General features: G+C 33.3%; 1 protein-coding gene across 1 annotated transcript in view; it reads right to left on the reverse strand.

Moving 5' to 3' along the window:
- Positions 1-21,305, reverse strand: part of ITPR2 (inositol 1,4,5-trisphosphate receptor type 2) — a 503,649-nt gene that overhangs the window by 333,917 nt on the left and 148,427 nt on the right. The window contains exon 10 of the mRNA XM_031938487.1: positions 8,540-8,584. Coding sequence (XP_031794347.1) covers positions 8,540-8,584 — 45 coding nt within the window. The remainder of the gene's footprint in view (positions 1-8,539; positions 8,585-21,305) is intronic.

Here is a 21,305-nt window from a genome sequence, read left to right on the forward strand (position 1 = left end):
GGGAGTCATTTAAGAATTTTATTTCTTTTCCTGTTAATCTGGGCAATTTATATTTTTGTAAATATTCATCCACTTCAATTAGATTATTAGATTTGTTGGCATACAGTTGGGCAAAATAATTTCTAATTATTGCTTTAATTTTTTCTTCATTGGTGGTAAATTCACCCTTTTCTTTTTTGATGCTGATAATTTTCTTTTCTTTTTTTTTCTAATGAAATAAACCAAATGTTTGTCTATTTTATTATAGACTTTTTCATAAAATCAACTCTTAGTTTTATTTATTAGTGGAGCCTTATTTTCAAAAAGAACAATGAATAGGTGAGATAGACTTGGAATAATAAGATTATCATAAATATGTAAATAAAAGTTTTAATGCTATCTTGTCAGCCTATCCTGTCTATAGAGGGCCATTATGATATAAATTGAAACTTTCCATAAATATCATAAATTTATTGCTCCATTAGACTATAAGTAACATGAAATGAAATTCCTTATTAACTAAACACTCTATCTTCCCTAATACCTATTACCAAAGACTCTACACAGTTATTGTTTGGCCTTTTCAGTCATGTTTAAACCCTTTTGGGGATTTTCTTGACAGAGATGCTGGAGTAGCTTGCTATTTCCTTCTCCTGCTCATTTTAAGGGTGAGGAAACTGAGGCAAATAAGGTTAAGTGACTTGGGCAGGATTACACAGCTAGTAAGTATCCAAGACCAGATTGAAACTGAGGTCTTCTTAATTGCACTCTATCCACTGCACCATCCACCTACACACTGCAGCCACTCAATATTTGAATTTAATTAAGCTGAAAAAAAATGTAGATGTAGTACTGTACTGTACTGAAAGATGTAGTCCAAGATCAATGTAAAGATAAATTATCTAATCTTTTATTTATTAAATATTTATTGAGAAGTTACTGGGTAGGTGCTTTGTGAGATTCACAGATATCAAACTATATTACAAAACACAATAGTCATTTTTTTAATGTGACATTCTACCTCTATTAAAGAGAAGATTTCATTTGGGAGTTTTATAACAGTTCTTGAAAATTCCAACTTTTTTTTTTCATTCACTTATTCAACATATTGATGGGATGAATGAACTCCAGCAAAAGACCATGTCACTGATAACAATCTAGTATCTTAGTGGGCCCCAGTGAAGAACAAACTGACCCTATAGAATTATCTTGTGCTGACATAATTATCTTGTACAGACTGAGTTATCTTATACTGGCGCCCTCTGTTCCCTTATATAATCTGGAAGTTGAACTAGAGATGTCAACTCCCCCAATTATCTTGAATAAGTAAAACCACAACCACCAGCTGACTTACTGATGCACATAATTAGCATAGTAAGCACACCTAGCTCTAGTTCCTTTCTCGTAAAAAGTCCCATTTCTCCCCTTCTTAACCATGAGCTAAGAAAATGAAATGAAAAATGATTAAATCACTATAGTATCTTTGCCAATTAAACCTCAAGTGAAGTCACAAAGAGTCAGACAAAACTGAAAAATAACTGAACAACAACCCCAAAATATGAAATCATAGTAAAGCTTTTCAGTTTCTCTAGAAATACTAAGAAATATTTCTTTTATCTAAAAAGTCCCTTCCCACATTTTCTCTTTAGGAAACTGGGCCTTTCGTAAGAAATTGGATTAAGGGTGTAACCAAATCATGGAACAAAGAATAGATCTCATTTCATTTAGATCAGCTGCCTTCTTCACCATATATTTGGTTCATATTATAGTTCAAATCATGTTTGGTTCATATTATTGTATGCATCTGTGATTTTTATCAATGTGAATACTTCCTCCAAAAGGGCAGCTCATAGCCCATCTACATTTTTTTCAACTTCTATGATTTTTGTCTTTGTTTTGCCATCAGTCCTATAGAAGAGGTCCACCCAACATACTGGGGACCTTCCCCTAAATTTCTTGAAGTCACCTGGGTATCATTGGAGCACATAGACTATTTCTAAGTTATTGCCTAATCTTTTCGATATTACTAGCCATCCTCTTTCTCCAATCACAAATCTTTTTTAATGATATAGCTAGCTTAGGCTGCTTTTTGCATGCTATTTGTTATTGGCAATAATACACTGAAGTTTATTCATTCTCATCATGTGATCCTCCATTGCCCTTGGTATGAACTACCACTTTGATTCCTTTTATATTAAAAAATTATGTCATTCATAGTTATATAGCATTGCCAGAAGAAAAAGATATATATTTAACTATTCCAATGGGAGTGATTAAAAAGCATTTTGTGTTTCCTAAAAGCAATGCAGCTCTTCCTCCTCTATATCTATAGTCATTACAATGTTAATCTGCTGTGTCAGTCCAAGATATACTTACTAATGAACTAACTCTATAGACTATCTTTTCTTTTAAAAATTTCACTAATATTTTATTTTTCAATTACATATAGTTTTCAATATTCATTTTTGTAAGATTTTGAGTTCCAAGCTTTTTTCTCCCTTACATCCCCCCTTCCTAAAATGTGGTATAGATTATTCATACATAATCATTTTAAACATATTTTCATATCATTCATGTTGTGAAACAAAAATCAGAATAAAAGGGAAAAAACATGAAAAAACAAACAAACAAAAGATGAACATAATATGCTTCAATTCATATTCAGGATCCAAAGTTCTCTCTCTGGATGCAGATGGCATTTTCTATCCCAAAACTGTCTTGGATCATTGTTTTGGTACATCTATCTAAGAGCTAAGTCTATCATAACTGATTATCACATAATCTTGCTGTTTTGTACAATGTTTTCTTGGTTCTATTAACTTCATTTTCAATTCATACAAGTCTTTTCAGGCTTTTCTGAAATCAGCCTGCTTGTCATTTCTTATATAATATTCCATTACATTTATATACCATAACTTATTCAGTTATTCCCCAATAGATGGGCATCCACTCATTTTTAAGTGCTATCTTTTACTATATGTAGTTGAAATATAACTATACTTCAACAAGTATTCTTCATCCAATTTTCCCCATGTGAATGGTAAAACTGAACTTCTGAGAAATTTAGAGGTACATTGATAATTCATAAATTTAGAAGTGAAGGATTTGCCCAACATGACACTGGTGACAGACAGACCTGAGGACTGAAACCAAGGTGCTCTTATTTCAAATCCTGGATTGTTTTCATTCTGCCACACTGGTTCTCTTAGGAGCTTCTCCATGATGTTGCAAGACTTCATGCAATCAGCACAAGATCATCCACAGTTATGAGTATTTAGAGAGCCTCACTTTCTGTCTCCAGATTTCTCCATATCAGCACATACCTTTAATGAGTCTAACTCTACACTTCCATTTTCCATATATTAATCAAAGGATAATTGAATAAGGTTTTATATGCTGCTGCATCTATCAAAAAAAAATCTTGTATATCTTAACAAATTTATAAGAAACATCATGATGAAGGAAAACCTACATTTTTCTCTGTTGAATAAAATATTTTTTATATTCAACAAACAATATGTGTGGTCAATAAATACCTTTTCAATCAATTATGTAACTAGATTTGGGAAATCCAACACTATTTGCAAAGCTCCCTTTTTATATTTCCATTAAAGAAAATGTTAATATCTGTGTAAATCATTCTCAGAGATTTTGCAGAGATGTGAAAGTAAATATATTGATCAGGGGGAGAGAAATTTTTTTTTGATCACCTTTTATAATAATAATATCTGTGATTTTTTTTTAATCGTTCAGAATCTTCAAAAATCTTGACAATCCCCTCAATGTCCTCCTTTTTTTTTTTTTTTTTTTTTGCCTTCACAATGTATTTCCTCTATGTAGATTTAATTAAATCCAGTTACTCTTTCTACATTTGATTTTTTCTTAAGATCCCTTTTTATTTTTTTAGGTAATGCATTACAGATTACAGTGTTTACAACCATGCCTAAATCTTCCCAATCCTCAAAAAAAAATCCTTCTTACTTGATCAGGCAGTTCATCTTTGATAGCTACTGTCTTGGATCTCTCCTCCATTTTACAGCTAAATTTCTTAAGAAAAGGAATAGATGTCTTTACTTCCTTTCTGCTCATTCTTTGAATTCTTTGAAGTCTGACTTCCCAACTATTTTAAAAAATCTCTTAATTGCTAATTCTAATGATCTTTCTTAATCATCAACCTCTCTACAACTTTTGACATTGTTGGTCATCTCCTTGACACTTACTTCTCTCTAACTTTCCATAAGACTGCTCTCTCCTATTTCTCCCCCATCTGACTTCTCCTTCTCTTTAAGATTACAAAAAGGATTGTCTGATAAGAAGAATCAGGTTTCCTGAGAAGATGAAGATAAAATGAGATCAAGGATTCATGTAGAGTGATTTGCCTTGCCTTGGTAAGAAGGACCACCTCTTCATGAAAGATAAGAGTGGAGAAAGAGATAGTAAAAAAGTCATCTGTGTGAAATAAGATGAGAAGGAAGAACAAAGAACTCTTATTAAATGTTTTTACCCAATGGTATCAGGTTGAGATAGTGGGGGAAGTGCTATCATGGGCAACAAGCAGAGATGACAAGGTTTAGAATGGCCATTATGGAGGAACAAATGGATTAGGGAGATATAAAAGAATTTACAGTGGCCAAGGTAAGATTATATAACAAAAATTTATCATATATCCATAATTTCCTACATTTCCATTCAGCTACTCATGAATAGGAGTGGGGGTGGAAGATAGTAGTGGAATAATCCTAGGTTGCAGTTGTTGAAGCTTGATTGTCAAGAAAAAAAGAAGACAAGGCATTTGAGTACAGATAATACCATAGAATTGAAATGATTCCCTGAGGGATAGAGATAGGGGAGGGGGAAAGCTTAGAAGGTACATGGCTTTTAATAAATGGTCTGAAAAAAGAACTGAAGGATAGAAGGACTAGAGATCACATTGAGGATGAAGGGTTTAGGAAATGTAATAAAAAAAAAAAAAGTGATAATCAGATAAAGAAATTTTAATATTATGTGCTCTGTAACTATGATAGATGCTAAGAGTATATGCTTTCAAAGAACTTTGATCTAATACTGATGACTGATTGTGAAATAACAGATTCATCAATGACCAATCTTCTCTCATCTGTTAGAAAAGAATTAGTTGCATTTTTGTGACATTACTCAATACTCAGCACGTTTAATACTTTCTAACTCTCTTTTTGAAAAAGTGTTCATAATTATTTAGGCTTTTTCATAGGTTACCACACTTGGACCTCTTTTGTGTGTTGATACTTCATCATATTTATCATTCTTCCCTATGCTCATGATTTACTGAAATCACTAAGCATTAAAGGAATGCAAGTTTCCTTGCTACTCTTCACATAGGACATTTCATCTGTTTCATCACTCCATTCATTTTCAATAGCATGCCCAGAATTTTCTCCTTCATCATTTTGATCTCCTGATTTTCCCAGTTTACTTCACCTCTTGCAAAAACTTTTCCCAATTGCCCTTAATGCAGTGACTTCCTTCTGAGTTTACATCCAATTTATCTTAGGTAGGCTCTTCTAAGTACATAATTATTTGCATGTTGTTTCCCCCATTGTTATATGAATAGTATTTGTACCTCTATATTCCTGGCACTTAGCATAGGGTCTGGCATATAATAAACACTAAAGAAATGCTTGTTGACTTATTGACTTGATAAAAGTTCATTCAAGTCATTCAATATGAGTTTCAACAATTTCTTTAAAGTATTTTTCTATATAATTTCTTCATAGCATGTTGGAATCTTTACTAAAGTGTTAAGACATTTCTTTACAAAGTGTTAAAGACATTGGAGTTAATTTAATCTTAGAGTTATTTTGGGCCAGAACTTGAAACAAGATACTAAGTGGAACTGATTGAACAATGCTTGTGTTCGCACCTTTAGAGAGCTCATAAGTATCTAAGTACTCAATGGAGTTCACAGGAGAATTCAGGGCTGGCTTAGTCTGAATTCACACCTCCCTTGAAATTCTTAGGACCAGAGAGCACTCTGGGAGATAACCCATAATCCCTGCCTCAAGAAGGAGGAGTTAACCTTTGGGAGATGATATATATGGAGGAAGCTCTTGGAGCTAGGAAGAATTTCTCCGGAACATCAACAGGGCTCTGAGACAGAACACTCTGGAAGAAAAGACTGCTCGCCACAGACTGGAGATTGAGAAGTCACGAGTTGGAGCTGGCTGGAGGCTGAAGAAAGCAGAGGCAGAAGCCAAGGAAAAAGCTGCAAGATCTCTTGGAGCCAGGCAGAGAGATAGGCCTCAACTAACCGGGCTAATTTTGAAGGAGAAATAAACGTTTGCATTTTTACCAGCTGGCTGCGATTTTGGAGTAGTTATTTATTTCAACTGAGTCTAAGACAGGCCTCAAAGGAAAACCCTCCTCCACAATAGCATTTTTCTGCTGCAATTATTTTCATTGTGGTCTTTTTTGTTCTTGATTTGATTTCTTTCACATTGCTTCCCTTCATTAACTCTACATTCCATGAACATAGGCCATACTTTTCCTCAATACTGTTCTCAATCTCATTGACTTTTTTAAAATTCCATTTTATTTTATTTTCAATTGTGAATTCTTTCTCTTACTCTTCCCTCTCCCCTACCCAATGAAAATGCAAGAAAATAAGAAAAACAAAATCCATTATAAATATGAACATTCATGGGAAACAAATTCATGCATTAATGTTTTTCCTTCCCACCAAAAAAAAAAAAAAAAAAAGGAAGGGGGAAAAAAAGAAAATATGCTTCAGTCTGCACTCCTCTATCAACTATCTATCCAGAGCTGGATAGCATCATCAAGTGTCTTTTGGAATTGTGATAAGTCATTGTATCTATATGTATAAATATATACATATACATATATACATACACAAAAAGAAAGAAAAAAAGAAAGAAAGAAAAATAGATATGGGTATATATACACATACTCTTATGAATATTTTATACATACTTTTCTGTTCAACTATATCAGTCAATAAACATTTATTAGTTGCCTACTATGCCCAAAGCTCAGTACTAAGCACTAGGGATACCAGTACTGAAAAAAGAAAAAATCTTTGCCTTCAAGAAGCTAACAAAGAGAAGATAATACACAAGAACAAGGTAAAAGACAGAGAGAGCTACTCAATGGAATATTATGATGGAGAAATCATTGAATAGGGGAATATGGGAAATAAATTGTGTCTCCTAACACCCCACTCCCCCATCTAACAAAAAGGTTTTCCATTTCATGGCTGGATTCTCCAGTCAGAGGGATAGAGGATAATGATGACAGATGAGTACCAAGAGCCATTCAATCTTGATTAGAGTCCAATGATGAAATTCCTGGGGCATAGTGGATGAGTCAGAGAGTCCCAAAGGAGTGAAGAAAGGTGGGAAATGCAAGTTCAATGAGAGGAGAGATTGTTTCATACTTTGTCTTTTTATCCCTAGGGCTAACACAGTGATCTTGGAACCCAATAGATGCTTTTAAAAAAAGCTTTTTAAATAATTGATTGATATCTGTAACTTCTTTTTATCTTCTGGTTTAATTTATAGCAAGAATGTCAATATTGGCATGATTTAGTTGCAGCAATATTACCATTCTCTAATTATTCACTGGACAAGGATTTCATCTTTAGAATATTAAGTTAATTTAGCATTAATGTTCTAAATTTGTGGATCTTAGTAGACTTTGCTTCCATTTTTTTCCACATTCCTATTGTTACTGCAGCAACTTTGTCCTTTTTGTCCCTTCATTGCTGCATTTCCATAGTCAAAGAATACATTTTGTAGTGACCATATTTCTAGGATGAGCCTTTCTGTATTTAGCTAAGTTGGCACACAGAAAGGTGATAAAAATTTTGCTGCCAGGACTATATTTGAAACTTCTCCAGCATGGTAGAATCTGTCAGAAGTTGGGTATTGCTGGCATAATATTTAAAACCCAAAATCCCCTCTATACCTTATTGAAGCTTTTGAGTAGGACAATTATTTTTAATAAATATTTATTCATATGTGCAAAATCAAATAATCTACTCAATAAATGTCTTCAAAATTAGAAATTATTTATAGTCATTCTTTAAGCCACTGAAAATTGGGAAGCTGTGGAAAATCAGGGTCATTGATAACTGTTGATGCCTCAGTTTCCCAAAGAGAAGAAGTACTGAAGCCAATTGACTAGCCAAACATCCCACTTTGCTCCTATACTAAAAACATGCCATGTCACATGACCTTAATCCTTTTCTTCTCTCTCCCAATCCTTATATGCTCCTGAGGAAAAGCCCTTGAATCAAGCCAACTTCACTTGCCTCCAGCTCTCTGTTATAGTTATTCATAAACCAAAATGAGCGCCTGACTGCCAAAATCTTCTCAGTTACTGAAAATCTTCCCACAGACCTGCGTCACATCCTAATCCCTTCCAACCACAGAAACATACCTTAGTCCTGTTCTTCCAAGTAGTCAGACTTCAATTTTTCAGCTTAATGTTTAAAGACTAAAATTTGCAAATGTAAAAAAAATATATATAAACTCTGTTTCCTTTATTTCTTTAAAAGCCTACTTACCGCCACTTTTCCTTCATTATTGGCATCTCGATAATCAGGATTGAGCTGGAAAAAAAAGATGGAAAAAAAAAGCTTAGTCAAATTTTAAGTTGATTTTAAAATCATTCATCAGAGTTATTCTGTCCAGAATTCAAATAATAGTTTCTCTATTGATAGGACGATCTTTAAATGCTCGCACTTGCTGATAAAACTATACTAATCTCAAAGAACTTCAGAACACACCAAAACCAAAGTTTTTAAATAAAATCTACAGAAAGTAAAAATAGATTCAACTAACCACTCTCATGACAGAAACAAAAAAAGAAAGAGAAAGAGAAACAGGATAGTAGAGAGATATAGATGACCTTAGAATTAGGAAGCGTTTGGTGCAAATTCTGACTTAGTATCAGAACTCCAAAATGCACCAGCTGAGTTACCCTGGGAAAGTTACTTGGTAGGAAATTTTGGTTTAAAAATCTATGTGAATATACTTTAACATATTTAATACATATTAGACTGCCTGCCACCTAGGGGATGGGGTGGGGGAAAGGAGGGGAAAAACTGGAACAGAAGGTTTTGCAAGAGTCAATGATGAAAAATTACCCATGCATATGTTTTATAAATAAAAAGCTATAATAAAAAATCTATGTGAAATATTAATTCCTAAATATCCCACAAAATTGATGGAATTGAATATCCATAAAACTAAGACTATATTAATAACTAAATCAACTGCTTAAGGTCTATCTAATTGCCTAGAAAGAATTTCCTCTGTTCACAAAATTGAAGAAATTGTTTATTATCCTTCAATTATTTGGTAGCAAAAGGTAAAATGAAGAGGTTGAACTCTACATGTCAAAGTCTATGATCTTAAAAGCTCAAGGGATCTTAATCAGAAAAAGAAATGTCAATTTTATAAGGTAATAATCTCTTAATTACTCCCCCCCCCCCCTTTTAAGTAAATACAATACTATGGTACATTGAGCACAGTAGGTACATAGAACACTGGGTCTGAAATCTGAGAAATCTGAGTTCAAATGTAGCATTGAACACTTCTAGGTCACTGTTTACCTCAATTTTCTCATCTGCCAGAGTTGTTGTGAGGAACAAATAAAACAATTTCAAAATATTTACAATAATGCCTAACATGTAGTGAGCATTACATAAATGTTAGCTATTATAAGTTTATGTATCTCTATATCATTTGTCTCATTCTGAACCCTAAATCCATCAATCTATCATCTTTCAAAAGTTAGATGGAATATTGCATCATCATTTCTCTGAAATATTTGTCATTGTTCTTACAGCTTTCACCCCATCTCACTTTTGTATAGTATTAATTCTTAGCAAGTTTATCCTTACATGATACTGTTGTGCCACAGTTTCCTTTTATTGTCCCGATTCAGTTTCCTTAATTCTCCTGACCCAGTTTCCCTAAATTGTTCTGCCTCAGTTCCTAATTGCAATGTTCAATCCTGCAACACTACCCTTCCTTCTTAATCATCAGAATGTTTGATAGGATAAAGATCTTATATCTTAGACATCATTAGAATATCAGATGCCTCCCCCATTTTGTCATCCCCATCCTAGGTGCCCCCCCATATATATATATATATATATATATATATATATATATATATATATATAGTTTTATATAGTTATATATATAAATATATAAAAACCTACATCTGACCTTTTTTGCCAATTATAGCAGAATAAACTTAACTCCTTTTCCACATGTCAATCTATCCTATGCTAGAAGATAGCCATCATACCCCACTTTCCTACTCCCCACCAAAATATTTTCCTCTGTGGGCTAAATATTCCTAATTTCTTCAGGTTTTTTTATCTCTTTTTCAGAAAGCATGATCTGATCTCCATCCTCATCTAAGGTTATCCACCATCCTGGTCATATTCCTCTAAACACTCTCCAGTTTACTGATATCCTTTCTAAAAGGAGCTTCCAAAACTAAAATAAAACGCAGGACATGATCTGACCAGGAGGACTAACTTCTCCCTCCTTCTGGACACTGTACCCTCTTAAGACAGTCTAAAATTTTGTTAAGTTTTTGGCTGTCAAAAATATTGCTCATTAATAATAAAGTCAATCTATTTAGGCACCTAGCAAGAAATGCAAAGACAAAACAAATCAAATAGAAAAGAAGTTCATGCCTTTCAGGAGCTACAACATTCATGCCACGAGCTAAATAAAAGCCAATTTGAGGAGTCAGAGAAAACTAACAACCAGTAGGGATCAGGAAAGGTTTCCAGAAAGTGGATCCTAAAACAATCCTTTTAAAACCATGGAAACACAGATGGTATTTTCACTATCACTGTCAATTTAAGACAATGGATTCAGAAAAGAAAGACATTTGGGAAGCAAACATTTGGTTGAAAAGATGATATCTTAACAATGTAATATAAATTTCAGTATCGTAGCTTAAAATATGAGAATGTTATACTCCTTCAAGTGATAGAGTACAACCAGAAAAACTGATAAAAACACATTTTTCTTCAGTCTTGAAAAATCAAAAAGACTGTAAAGAACAAAGGGGAAAAAAACCTATTTTTGTATAGTCTCCATTGTAGGAAGAAGCAATACAAATGCCAATAATTCAGAGAAGAAAATATCCAAGAAAGGAATCTTTAATAAAATATTACACCTCAGATATAAAAGCAAATATACAAAATATTGGAAATAAAGAGAGTAAACTATAGAAGGAGGAATATTGGATCTTATAGACATCATTAAGCTTTGATAGTGATACATAACTCTAAGATGACTTTGGAAGAGTAGATCTTATTCAAAAGGAACAAGATAAAGGGGAAAGCAAAAGGGAGCAGCAATATAACAATATTGACAAGAACAAGCATTTATATAGGACTTCAAGGTCTACAGAGTGCTCTACAAGTATCTCATTTTGTTACAACAATTCTCAGTAGTGTTATTTTTATCCCTATTTTACAGATAAGAAAACTGAGGCAGGTATTGGTTAAATGAATTAGCCATGGTCACAATGCTGGTAAGTTTCTGAGGCCATATTTGAGTTCAGGTGTTGCTGACTTTCTCAGTCCAGGTTCAATATCTTATTTTATCTATCAGGACACTTAGCTACCTAATACATCTGCTCCTGTGTGCACATTAGATTAGCAAGATATGAAAGGAAACAGGAACTTAAGGGATGAAGGGAGAGCACTTGAGTAAAAAACAACAAAGATAGGAAGTAAAAGTATTACTGACATGTAATTATGCTCCAGATGTCTTGAATGTAGGTAGGAAATTATTGAGGAGTTTAGAAAATATATCACAAGCTAAATAAAATGTGATTGTAAGAAGGTGAGGTTTCAGTTCAAATCCACAAATATGCTGAAGTTCTCTTTGACTTCCAAAAGCAAAGCAGAAGATAATTTCTTCTTTTCCCTTAATGATAATTTTATCCTCCAAAACACAGAAGATCCAACAAGAGCTACTATTCTGACCTTGATTCTGACCTATAAGAAGGAATTGATTGATGAAATGAAAATGGGAAAACCCTGGGAGAAGGAGAAAGTAAGTCATCTTTCAGTTTAGGATAAAGAAGGAAGGAGAAGAAAGCAAGTTATAATGTGACATATACCCTAGATTTTTGGAGAACATATGGGTTTATAAAAACAAAAAAAAAACTGCAACTGGGATTTGATATACTAAATATTTTTTAAAATCAGACCAGGAGAAATGAGAAGGTCTCTGAAAAAAAATTCTAGTGAGAAAGCAAAGGGAGAATTGATTAAAGAAATTGGTGTAGATGCACTAGAAAACCACTGACACACTAGATTTTTAAAAGACATATAAAGAAGATGAAACAGGGACAGGCAGCAAGATGAATATAAAAGCATGATAAGGTATTGTAATAATAGTGTCAGGAATGCTAAAGCTCAAGATGGCTGAGACTGGCCAGGAGAAAGATAAGGACAGCAAAAATATGGTGTAGTTTTTAGACACATTGTGGGAAGGAGGAAGATCAAACAATGCAAAGGAGAAACACTGTGAGAAATAGATGGAGCAGACAAATGACAGAGGAGAAGATTTAGACTTTTCAGTTCTTATCTGGCTCCTTTTTTCTCTGTAAAGAAGAATGTTTTGGATGGGAAAGGACAGCATAGAAATAGCTAATGGGGAGTTGAAATCCAAGATAAGTAGGAAGATAATGAGAGAGCAACTGACAACACACGATGATTTTAAGACTGTGCATCCCAGGGTACTGAAAGAATTCAAGTGAATCCAACAAGTATTTAGTTAAATGTATTCTATGAGAAAGGCACTCAGCTAGAAATGCAAAGACAAAACAAACCAAATAGAAAAGAAGTTCGTGCCTTTCAGGAGCTACAACATTCACGCCACTAGCTAAATAAAAGCCAATTTGAGGAAGAAGAGAAAACTAACAACCAGTAGGGATCAGGAAAGGTTTCCAGAAAGCTCATCCTAAAACATTCCTTTGAAGGAAATGAATGATTTCAAGGAGTGAGGAGGGAATGCATTATACAAGTAAGGAACAGAGACTTGAAAATACAAATGCACAATAGAGAATTTAAAGTTTGGAAGATTGCAGGAAAAGAGTTTGGTTGGAATAGAGATTGTATGAAGGGGGATAATATGAAATAAATTTGGAAACAAGCTAGTGCTAGGCCAGGATGAATTTTAAATGCTAAGATAAAGAGTCTATGTTTGATTCTAGATACAAAAAGGAGTCACTGAAAATTGATTAACAAGGGATTATGATGGTCACACCTATATGTCAGAAATATATATAATGATATACATATGAATAAATAAAAATATATTATACATATAAATAATAAATAATTCATATACATAATGTGAATATGTATATATACACACATATCTGAAGATTTCTCATATATATATATATAAATATATGTGTAAATACATATATGTATATGTATATTTTACTTATCAATAAATATTAATAATATAGACATAAATAACAATAATGATATAAAGATATATCAGGTAAGATGAATATACTAAAAATGTAAGAAAGAGAAAATATATTTAAGGGAACTGGATCCCAGAAAAGATGGGAGAGGATAGAACTCAGGACATAAGGTTTAGAATTTAGAAAAGGAACAGGGTCTCTTCTATATCAGAATTCTCTAAGCTCTAACCTTTTCTCTTTTTTCTCTTAATGCTTTCTCTACTAGAAATGCCAATCATCCTCACAGCTTCTGTTATTATATCTAGGTGACTCCCAAAACTTGAGAACCAATCTTGATCTCCACCCTCCACTCTAGCCACATATATCCAACTGATTGCTGCATATCTTTATTGGGTTTCAAACCATACCTCAAGCTTAACACCTCCATTTTTCATATTATTTTCTATTGCTGAAATTTCCTCCTCCATCTATTATATTATTTTTTATTATATGTATATTATATAATATATTAAATATATGATATATGTAATATAGATTACATATAATACATATTGTATATAATATAATAATATTACATATTATCTATTATAATATTCTACCTATCCTTCAAGACCTAATTTAAATGTTACTTCTTCCTTTAAATATTTCCTGACTGTCCAAGCTAGAAATAATCTATCATTCAATCACTCAGTAAATATTTATTAAGTACCTCTTATGTACAAGGCACATTGTAGATACTTCTGTATACTTTTCATATTCTAAAATTCATATATAAAGATTTGTTAGCATGTCTTGTGTCTCTGAGATTATAACTTTCCTAAGAAAAAGGAGAATGTTTTTATATTCCCCATAGCCTAACACAATGGCATTCACAAAGCAGATGATTAATAATTGTTCTGTGAATTGAACTGAAAATAGGAGACAAGGATGAGAGAATGGGCAAGTGAAAAGGTAGAGATGTCTAAAGGTACAGAAAAAAGATGAGGAGCTCAGGATTCATAGCTTCTATTTCTTGTTAACTAAGGATGCACTACCATTTGCTGAAAGTATTATGAACTGAAAGCTGGAAGAGAGGGGGAGATGTTCTGGAAACATTTCAGTGGTGAAATGTGTGCCAAGGAACAGAGTGGTAAAACACTTGGCCAAACAGCAGTAGGGGCCCAAATAAAATGAGAACATGAATCTGTCACGGGCCAAGCCATACATTTTGGATGATGATAACTAGATGCAACATGTATATGCTCCATCACAGCAGGGGTTGCTGGGTTTAGCTGAAAAGAATTTCATTTGTGTTTAACATCAAGCCAATAAATCCAAGGACAAATGTTGTTCATTAAACAGTTGGATTTGAGATGCATGAGTGTAATTTTTTTTTATTTTGTCTTCAGGAAAGAGAGATGCTAAAGTGAGGAAGACACATAGGAATAACAGACAGATTTCTCTGGAGTTGCTAACTCTAGCTGTGCTTTGTGTGATGGGTAAAAGAATAACCAAAAATAGGAAATTATATCACAAAACTAATACTTAGCAGGAAGGACTGCAAGTCTATTTAGATTGTTAATACATTCATTTATAAGTTATTCTGGTCTATTTAGGCAGTGTATTAAATAATAGCGGATCCCCTACTATCAATAAATATTGCCTTTGTAGATGATGTACACAACTGACTGGCACCAACTTTTTGTCTACATATTGAGAAAAACCTAAGATAACAAAGTCTTTCTCCATCAAGATTCAGTTAATTGCCCTCAAATTCAGGTGGCCAACATAGGAAAGGACTTGAGTCATTGAGAGGAAAGGAGCAGGGGGATGGAGAGGGGAAGTTTTAAATCTCTTCCTAATTTTTGTGACTTAAACTCTGTTAGTGCTGAAGCCATGCTTGTATGACTTCCAGTTTGACAAATGCTGATGATTCAGCAGCACCTCCTGCAGGGCTGACAGCAGTTCCCAGTACTTTTCCCACAGCAGAATGTCAGCTGCCAACCATATTAAGGCTTTCTCAGCTTATGCTCAATTCTCCCTGTTACATATGCAGCTTCAGAAATCTACTCAGGTAGCATCTTCCTTTAGTAGCATATATACTGCATTAAACATCTAAAAAATATCGTTCCATCAAAATTCTTTGTAACCAATCACCTCAGAGTTCATCATTTAACCTTGTAATTTCCAGTGATTTTTTAAAAATTATTTAGTAGTTTTTGGTATTTGTTTTTATAAGATTTTGATTTCCATTTTTCTCCTTCCTTCCCCTTACTTCTCCTAAGAAAGCAATCGTTCTCATATAGTTAATACATATTAAACATAAATTTAAAAAATATTAAATCTACATTAGTCACGTAAAAAAAAAAAAAGAATCAAAACAAAAGGGAAAAATCACAAGAAAGAAAAAACAAGAAAAAAAGTGAAAATAGAATGTTTCAATCTGCATTCAAACTCCATAGTTCTTTCTCTGGATGTGGATAGCATTTTCCATCTTTTAGATAGTCTTTTAGAATTCTCCTAGATCATTGTTCCCATGCATTTAAAAAATAATTTAAAATGGAAAATTGCTGCAAAACCCCATCTGACATGATAGAATCAAGGTTTAAAAAAAAACACAGACCTGGGGCTTTTCATCTCATTCTATTTTCTCCATTTTCCTTATAAAAATAAGAATGCCTTTTCCCCATGGATCACTTCTTAGCTCCATGTAGTCATATAAAATTGCCTTATGTATTTTTAAACACAAAGTATTTGTCACCTTCAAGGGCTAGCATTTTAGATCCTATTCCCTTTGATCTTAAAAGCAGTCAGGAATAATGGAAAGATCTCTGGCTCTCGAGTCAGAAATACTTGGTTCAAACCTGATCACTTTTGATTACTAATTGGCAAAACTTTTAATCTTCCAACCCAGTTTCTTTATATAGAAAATGAGACCTAGGAACACCAACAATAACAATATAAAATGATTATTTGCCTCTGGGATATCTTCTTGCTCTAGAGGTATAATGCTATTACTAAATTTAAGTCAGCCAGCCCCATAGTGGAAAGAATCAAGGGACCTCTGGAATCAAGGGACCTGTTTCAGTCCTCACTCTGCTACTATTTATTATCTATGTTGCCTCCAGCAGATCACTTCCACTCTCAACTCCAATTTTTTCATTTATGAAATGAATTAATAAGACTTATGTGACCTGTAGGTCTCTTTCCAACTCCAAATTTTGACCATATCATAGCACTATATTGTTTCCTAACAAGGCTATTGAAAACTATTATTCCATTAGAAGGCTTTGAACTAACATAGGGTTAAGTACCATTGTAGAGTGCAATTTTAAAGAAATTAATTAATTCTATTCCAAAAACCAAGAGATGAGTGTTTACTGCCATCTGGTGGTTATTTTGTCTATTTACAAATAAATACAGATTTTAAAGAGTGATACACAGAGAACAGCACAGTCACAAAATAATTTTTTGTAGAATTTATTCTATTATATTTTTGAGGGGGAAAATCATCAATGAGATGATTTAATGCCGATATATTAATGTATAAGAATTAATGACTTTCTAAGTGTTTATATTTCATTTCCTTAGATCATTAATAAAGATAATTGAAATTTTTTCTCTTTTCTGTCATTTCATTGTAAGAAGCTGTCAATGAGAAATTCCACCTCCTTTCATTACCTCTCTTGATAATTAAGAGGCTTATATTCAAGTTGTTTGGAGCCTTGAACTACTAAGCAACCAGCCTAGAGTCACTGGCAAAAGTTAGATTTAAACGTAGTTCTTTTGGATTCCAATATTATGAATATAATCACTATGCCATGGTACTTCTCTAACCATTTGTGCAGTACTTTACATCTTTAAACCCATTAAATTTACAGTTTATATGGCTTGCCCATGATTGCCCAACTAATAAAGCCAGAGGTAGAATTATGAACCAATATCTTCCTCATTACAATCAGTCAAGAGGCTGGAGTTCTAATCCTGGCTTTGCCATAAATGCCCTTTATGAGCATAAATAAGCTGCTTGACCTTGCTAAGTCTACTTTTCTTATGTCAGTTGACCAAGTCAGAATGACCTTTAAAATGCATGTCATCAACCACCAGTGCCAGCACCCCTATTTCCAATTCTGTGATTCTTTATTCCTCAGAAAACAAAAGATAGTTTGGAAAGTAATTATCCATTTAACCAGAGCATTCCTCCTCTAAGGCTCCATGGGTATTTATTCAGTCATCAATGCTGCTCAACAATTTGGATAAGGCTCTACAACAATGAGACAATTGATTGCTATGCTTCTTTTATTTCATTACCCCATGGATTCCTATCTGTCTTAGAGCACACAAGAACAAACAAACTAAATAAAAGAGAAAGATTAGAATAGGGGAGGGAAAGCCACTATTTTGTACTCACTGGTACATTGTTTGATGTTATTCTTACATCTTAATAATACATGCATATTTTATCCTCCCACTTGTCCTGTAAACTTCTCAAGTTTAAGAGCATTTTATTGCCAAAGAGTTGAGATCAAATCAGATATTCTATGTAAAGTGTTTTGAAAACCTTAAGAGAACAGATGATTGTCAGCTGTTGTGATCATTATCTCTTTTAAATATAGCAGGACATTGAATACAATCTTCAATAAGTATATATTCAAATGTAATATAGGGAAATTAAGCAATATAACAGTTATAAGATTTTTCATTAATTTTTTTCCCTGCTACATTGAACTCTGGGGTGATCTTTATATCTAAGGTAAAATTATCAAAGTTTTCATAGAGATTTATAATTATAACATGTCTATTCTGCTTTTCTCATAAAGGTAATGCAGAGTAGAACTAGTTCCAGAGATGTAATGTATTTCCAAACCCACAGTGGCTTAAAATGGGATCTTAAAAATGATTTCACCTGTATCTCATGTTTTTCATCTAAAATAGGAAATCTTTCACCTAGATGGCTAGAGTTTTGAGATTAACTGCAATGCCTGTAAATCACAGGACCTAAAGCTCAAAACTTAGAAATCATTCAGTCTCAACAATTTCATTTTACAAATGAGTAAAAACTTTATAACATTAAATAAATATGAATAGAAAATATAAGAATAAAAACATTAAAACAATGAAATCACTTAAGTTAAACTCAACATTTACCTTTAGACAACAAAAAATTACTTTGCTATCCAAAAATTCTTCATTTCTGTTCCAGATAACTTTATCACAGGGACTTAGAAAAGATAAGCAAGGTATGTAGAATGTTTTGTTCAGTGTTGTTCTTTTCCCTCCTAATCCTGGGTATGGATAATCTTTCTGGCCTGAAAGACTGTAGATAAGCACTCAGTAAGCTTTATCCGATTGATTAAAAGTTATCTCATTCACAAAAGGTGTTGGCTAGTCCATTATATAAATCACTGAAGCCTACATCTAGTTCACGTGCTATGCCTGATGTATAAACTGTACAAAAAAAATCCAGGGGATTTGGGGGAAGGGTTATTATTAATACTACCATTATACAAAATTCAAGTGTCAAAGCACAATAGTTGATACTTTCCATGCACAATAAATCACACAAACTCCCCTGCACCAAAAATTTTTGTTCTGTTTTGTTTTTCTATGAAGTATCCTTACAGGCTAACAAGGAAGCATCCAAGAGGCACAGTATACAGAGGACAGGCCCTGGACTAAGAAAGACCTAAATTCAAATTCAGCCTCAGACACTTCCTAACCATGTAACCCTGCGTAAGCATTCTCAGATTCCCCAAAGGTGAAATAGAGGAAATAACAGCACCAACCTTCCCAGAATGCTCTGAGGATCACATGAGATAATGATTGTAAAGCACTTGACACAGTGCCTGGTACCTAGTAAGTAAGTACTATACAAACATCAGCTATTATTATTAATTATTATTATTATTATTATTAATGTCTAGTTGTTTCTGATGTTTTCCAAAAACCATTCATTTAGATGAATTATCTGCTTCTTTTCATTTCAAACTTCACCCTAAATAAGAATGGTCTCAAATCATTCAGAGTAGGAAAAGCTGTTAAGTGTCCAAGCAAGTGTCTTTTGACACTTATTATTTTATATTTGTCCCCTTCATCATATATTGAAGAAACTTTTAAATGCTTTCCCACAGAACCCCAAGAAAATAAAGGCATATATGATTATGTCAGATCTTGGTCTTTCTACTTCTTCATACTCCTATCAAAACACAAATCTATACATCCAACAGACAGAGAACTGATGGCAAAAAAATATAGAAGAAAAAGTAATTTTCTCTTGTGAGGTAGTAAGATGCTAGGTTATAGCAACGTTATATCCAATTTTATCACCACTACGGTTCAAGCCAAAATATTTGCCTCAACTGCTGCAATAGCATTCTCTGCCTCAAGTCTCTCTTCTTTTTAATCCATACTTCACACAATTAAAAAATGATAATCCCAAAACACAGATCTGAATTCATCACTCTCTTATCTAAAAAACTACAATAGCCCCCTAACAACTCTAGGATGAGAGTTATTCATCTTTTTGTGGGTCATAGACTCCTTTGAAGTCTCTAGAGACTCTTCTCTGAATATTTTTAAATTCATGAAATAAAATAAGATTACAAAAGAAACCAATTATGTTATAACAGCTAACAAATATATATTTAAGTCATAGACTCCAAATTAAGAATCCCTGTTCTAACTCATCTGTTTAGCACTAAGATCCTTCACAATGTGGCTCTAATGTATACCATTCAAGGTTTCATACACATCATTCCTCTGCTATTTCTTTTCACAATATTTCATCCTTCTTCTCCCTACCTTTGCATAAGTCAACCTTGGAATACTCTCTCTCCTCACCTCAATTTCTCAGAATTTCCTAAATGCCTTCAAAATCCAGGATAATTGGCACTCTTCCATGAGTCTTTTCCTAATCTCAATTTCTAATTCCCTGCACACACACACACACACACACACACACCACAATTTACTTCTTTGTATTTAGGTTCATTTCCTTTATAGAAAATAAGCTCTTTGTGGGCAGGGATATTTCACTTTCATTGTTATATCCCTAGCACCAAGAACAATACCTGACATGTAACAGACACTTAATAAATCCTTACAGATGTTGTCATAACTCTAGGCTGGGACTTCAAAATAAACCAGAAAATGTATACAGAGAGATAGGATAAAGGAGAGTAGAGTATAAGAATAGTATAGCGCTTCTAAAAGGAATCCCTATATATTTATAATTAAAAGTAAATGACAATTATTAAAGAACACAAATTTTAACCTAATCAGTTCTACTATGTCTTTGGAGTCATTTTCATCCATTATCTACATATTCTTTTAATGAAAAGAAGGAGAGGAGAAATAGCTTTGTAATTCAAAGACTTTATTGACAGTTTGGGGGCAGCTCAGTGTCTCAGGAAACAAACCCTTTCCTTTCTAATGACTCAGAAAAATAAAAACCACCCACTTAGTGCAAGACTGGCAACTGAAGATAAACTTAAAGAGAAGTGGGGCGGGCTGCATTATTAAACAATGAGCTAAATGTATCCCAAGTCAGAAGGATGCTATAAAAACAGGGGTGCTTTTTTGTAATAGCAAAGAACTGAAAGCAATGTAAATGTTGTTCAACTGGGGAAATGGCTCAACAATTGTGGTGTATGAATAAAATGGAAAATTATTGCACTTTAAAAGACCATGAAAATGAAGAATATAGGGAGACATGGGAAGACTAACATAAACTGATGCAAAGGGAATTCAAATGAACCAATATGTACATAGTTGTTTGCATGATATCTTCCCCAATAAACTATGAGGTCTTCTTCCTTTGCATCCCAAAATTTAGTCCATTGCCTAGAACATAGTAGGAGTTTAATAAACGC

This window comes from Sarcophilus harrisii, chromosome 5 (genome assembly GCF_902635505.1).
Source record: "Sarcophilus harrisii chromosome 5, mSarHar1.11, whole genome shotgun sequence".
Taxonomy (NCBI): Eukaryota; Metazoa; Chordata; class Mammalia; order Dasyuromorphia; family Dasyuridae; genus Sarcophilus; species Sarcophilus harrisii.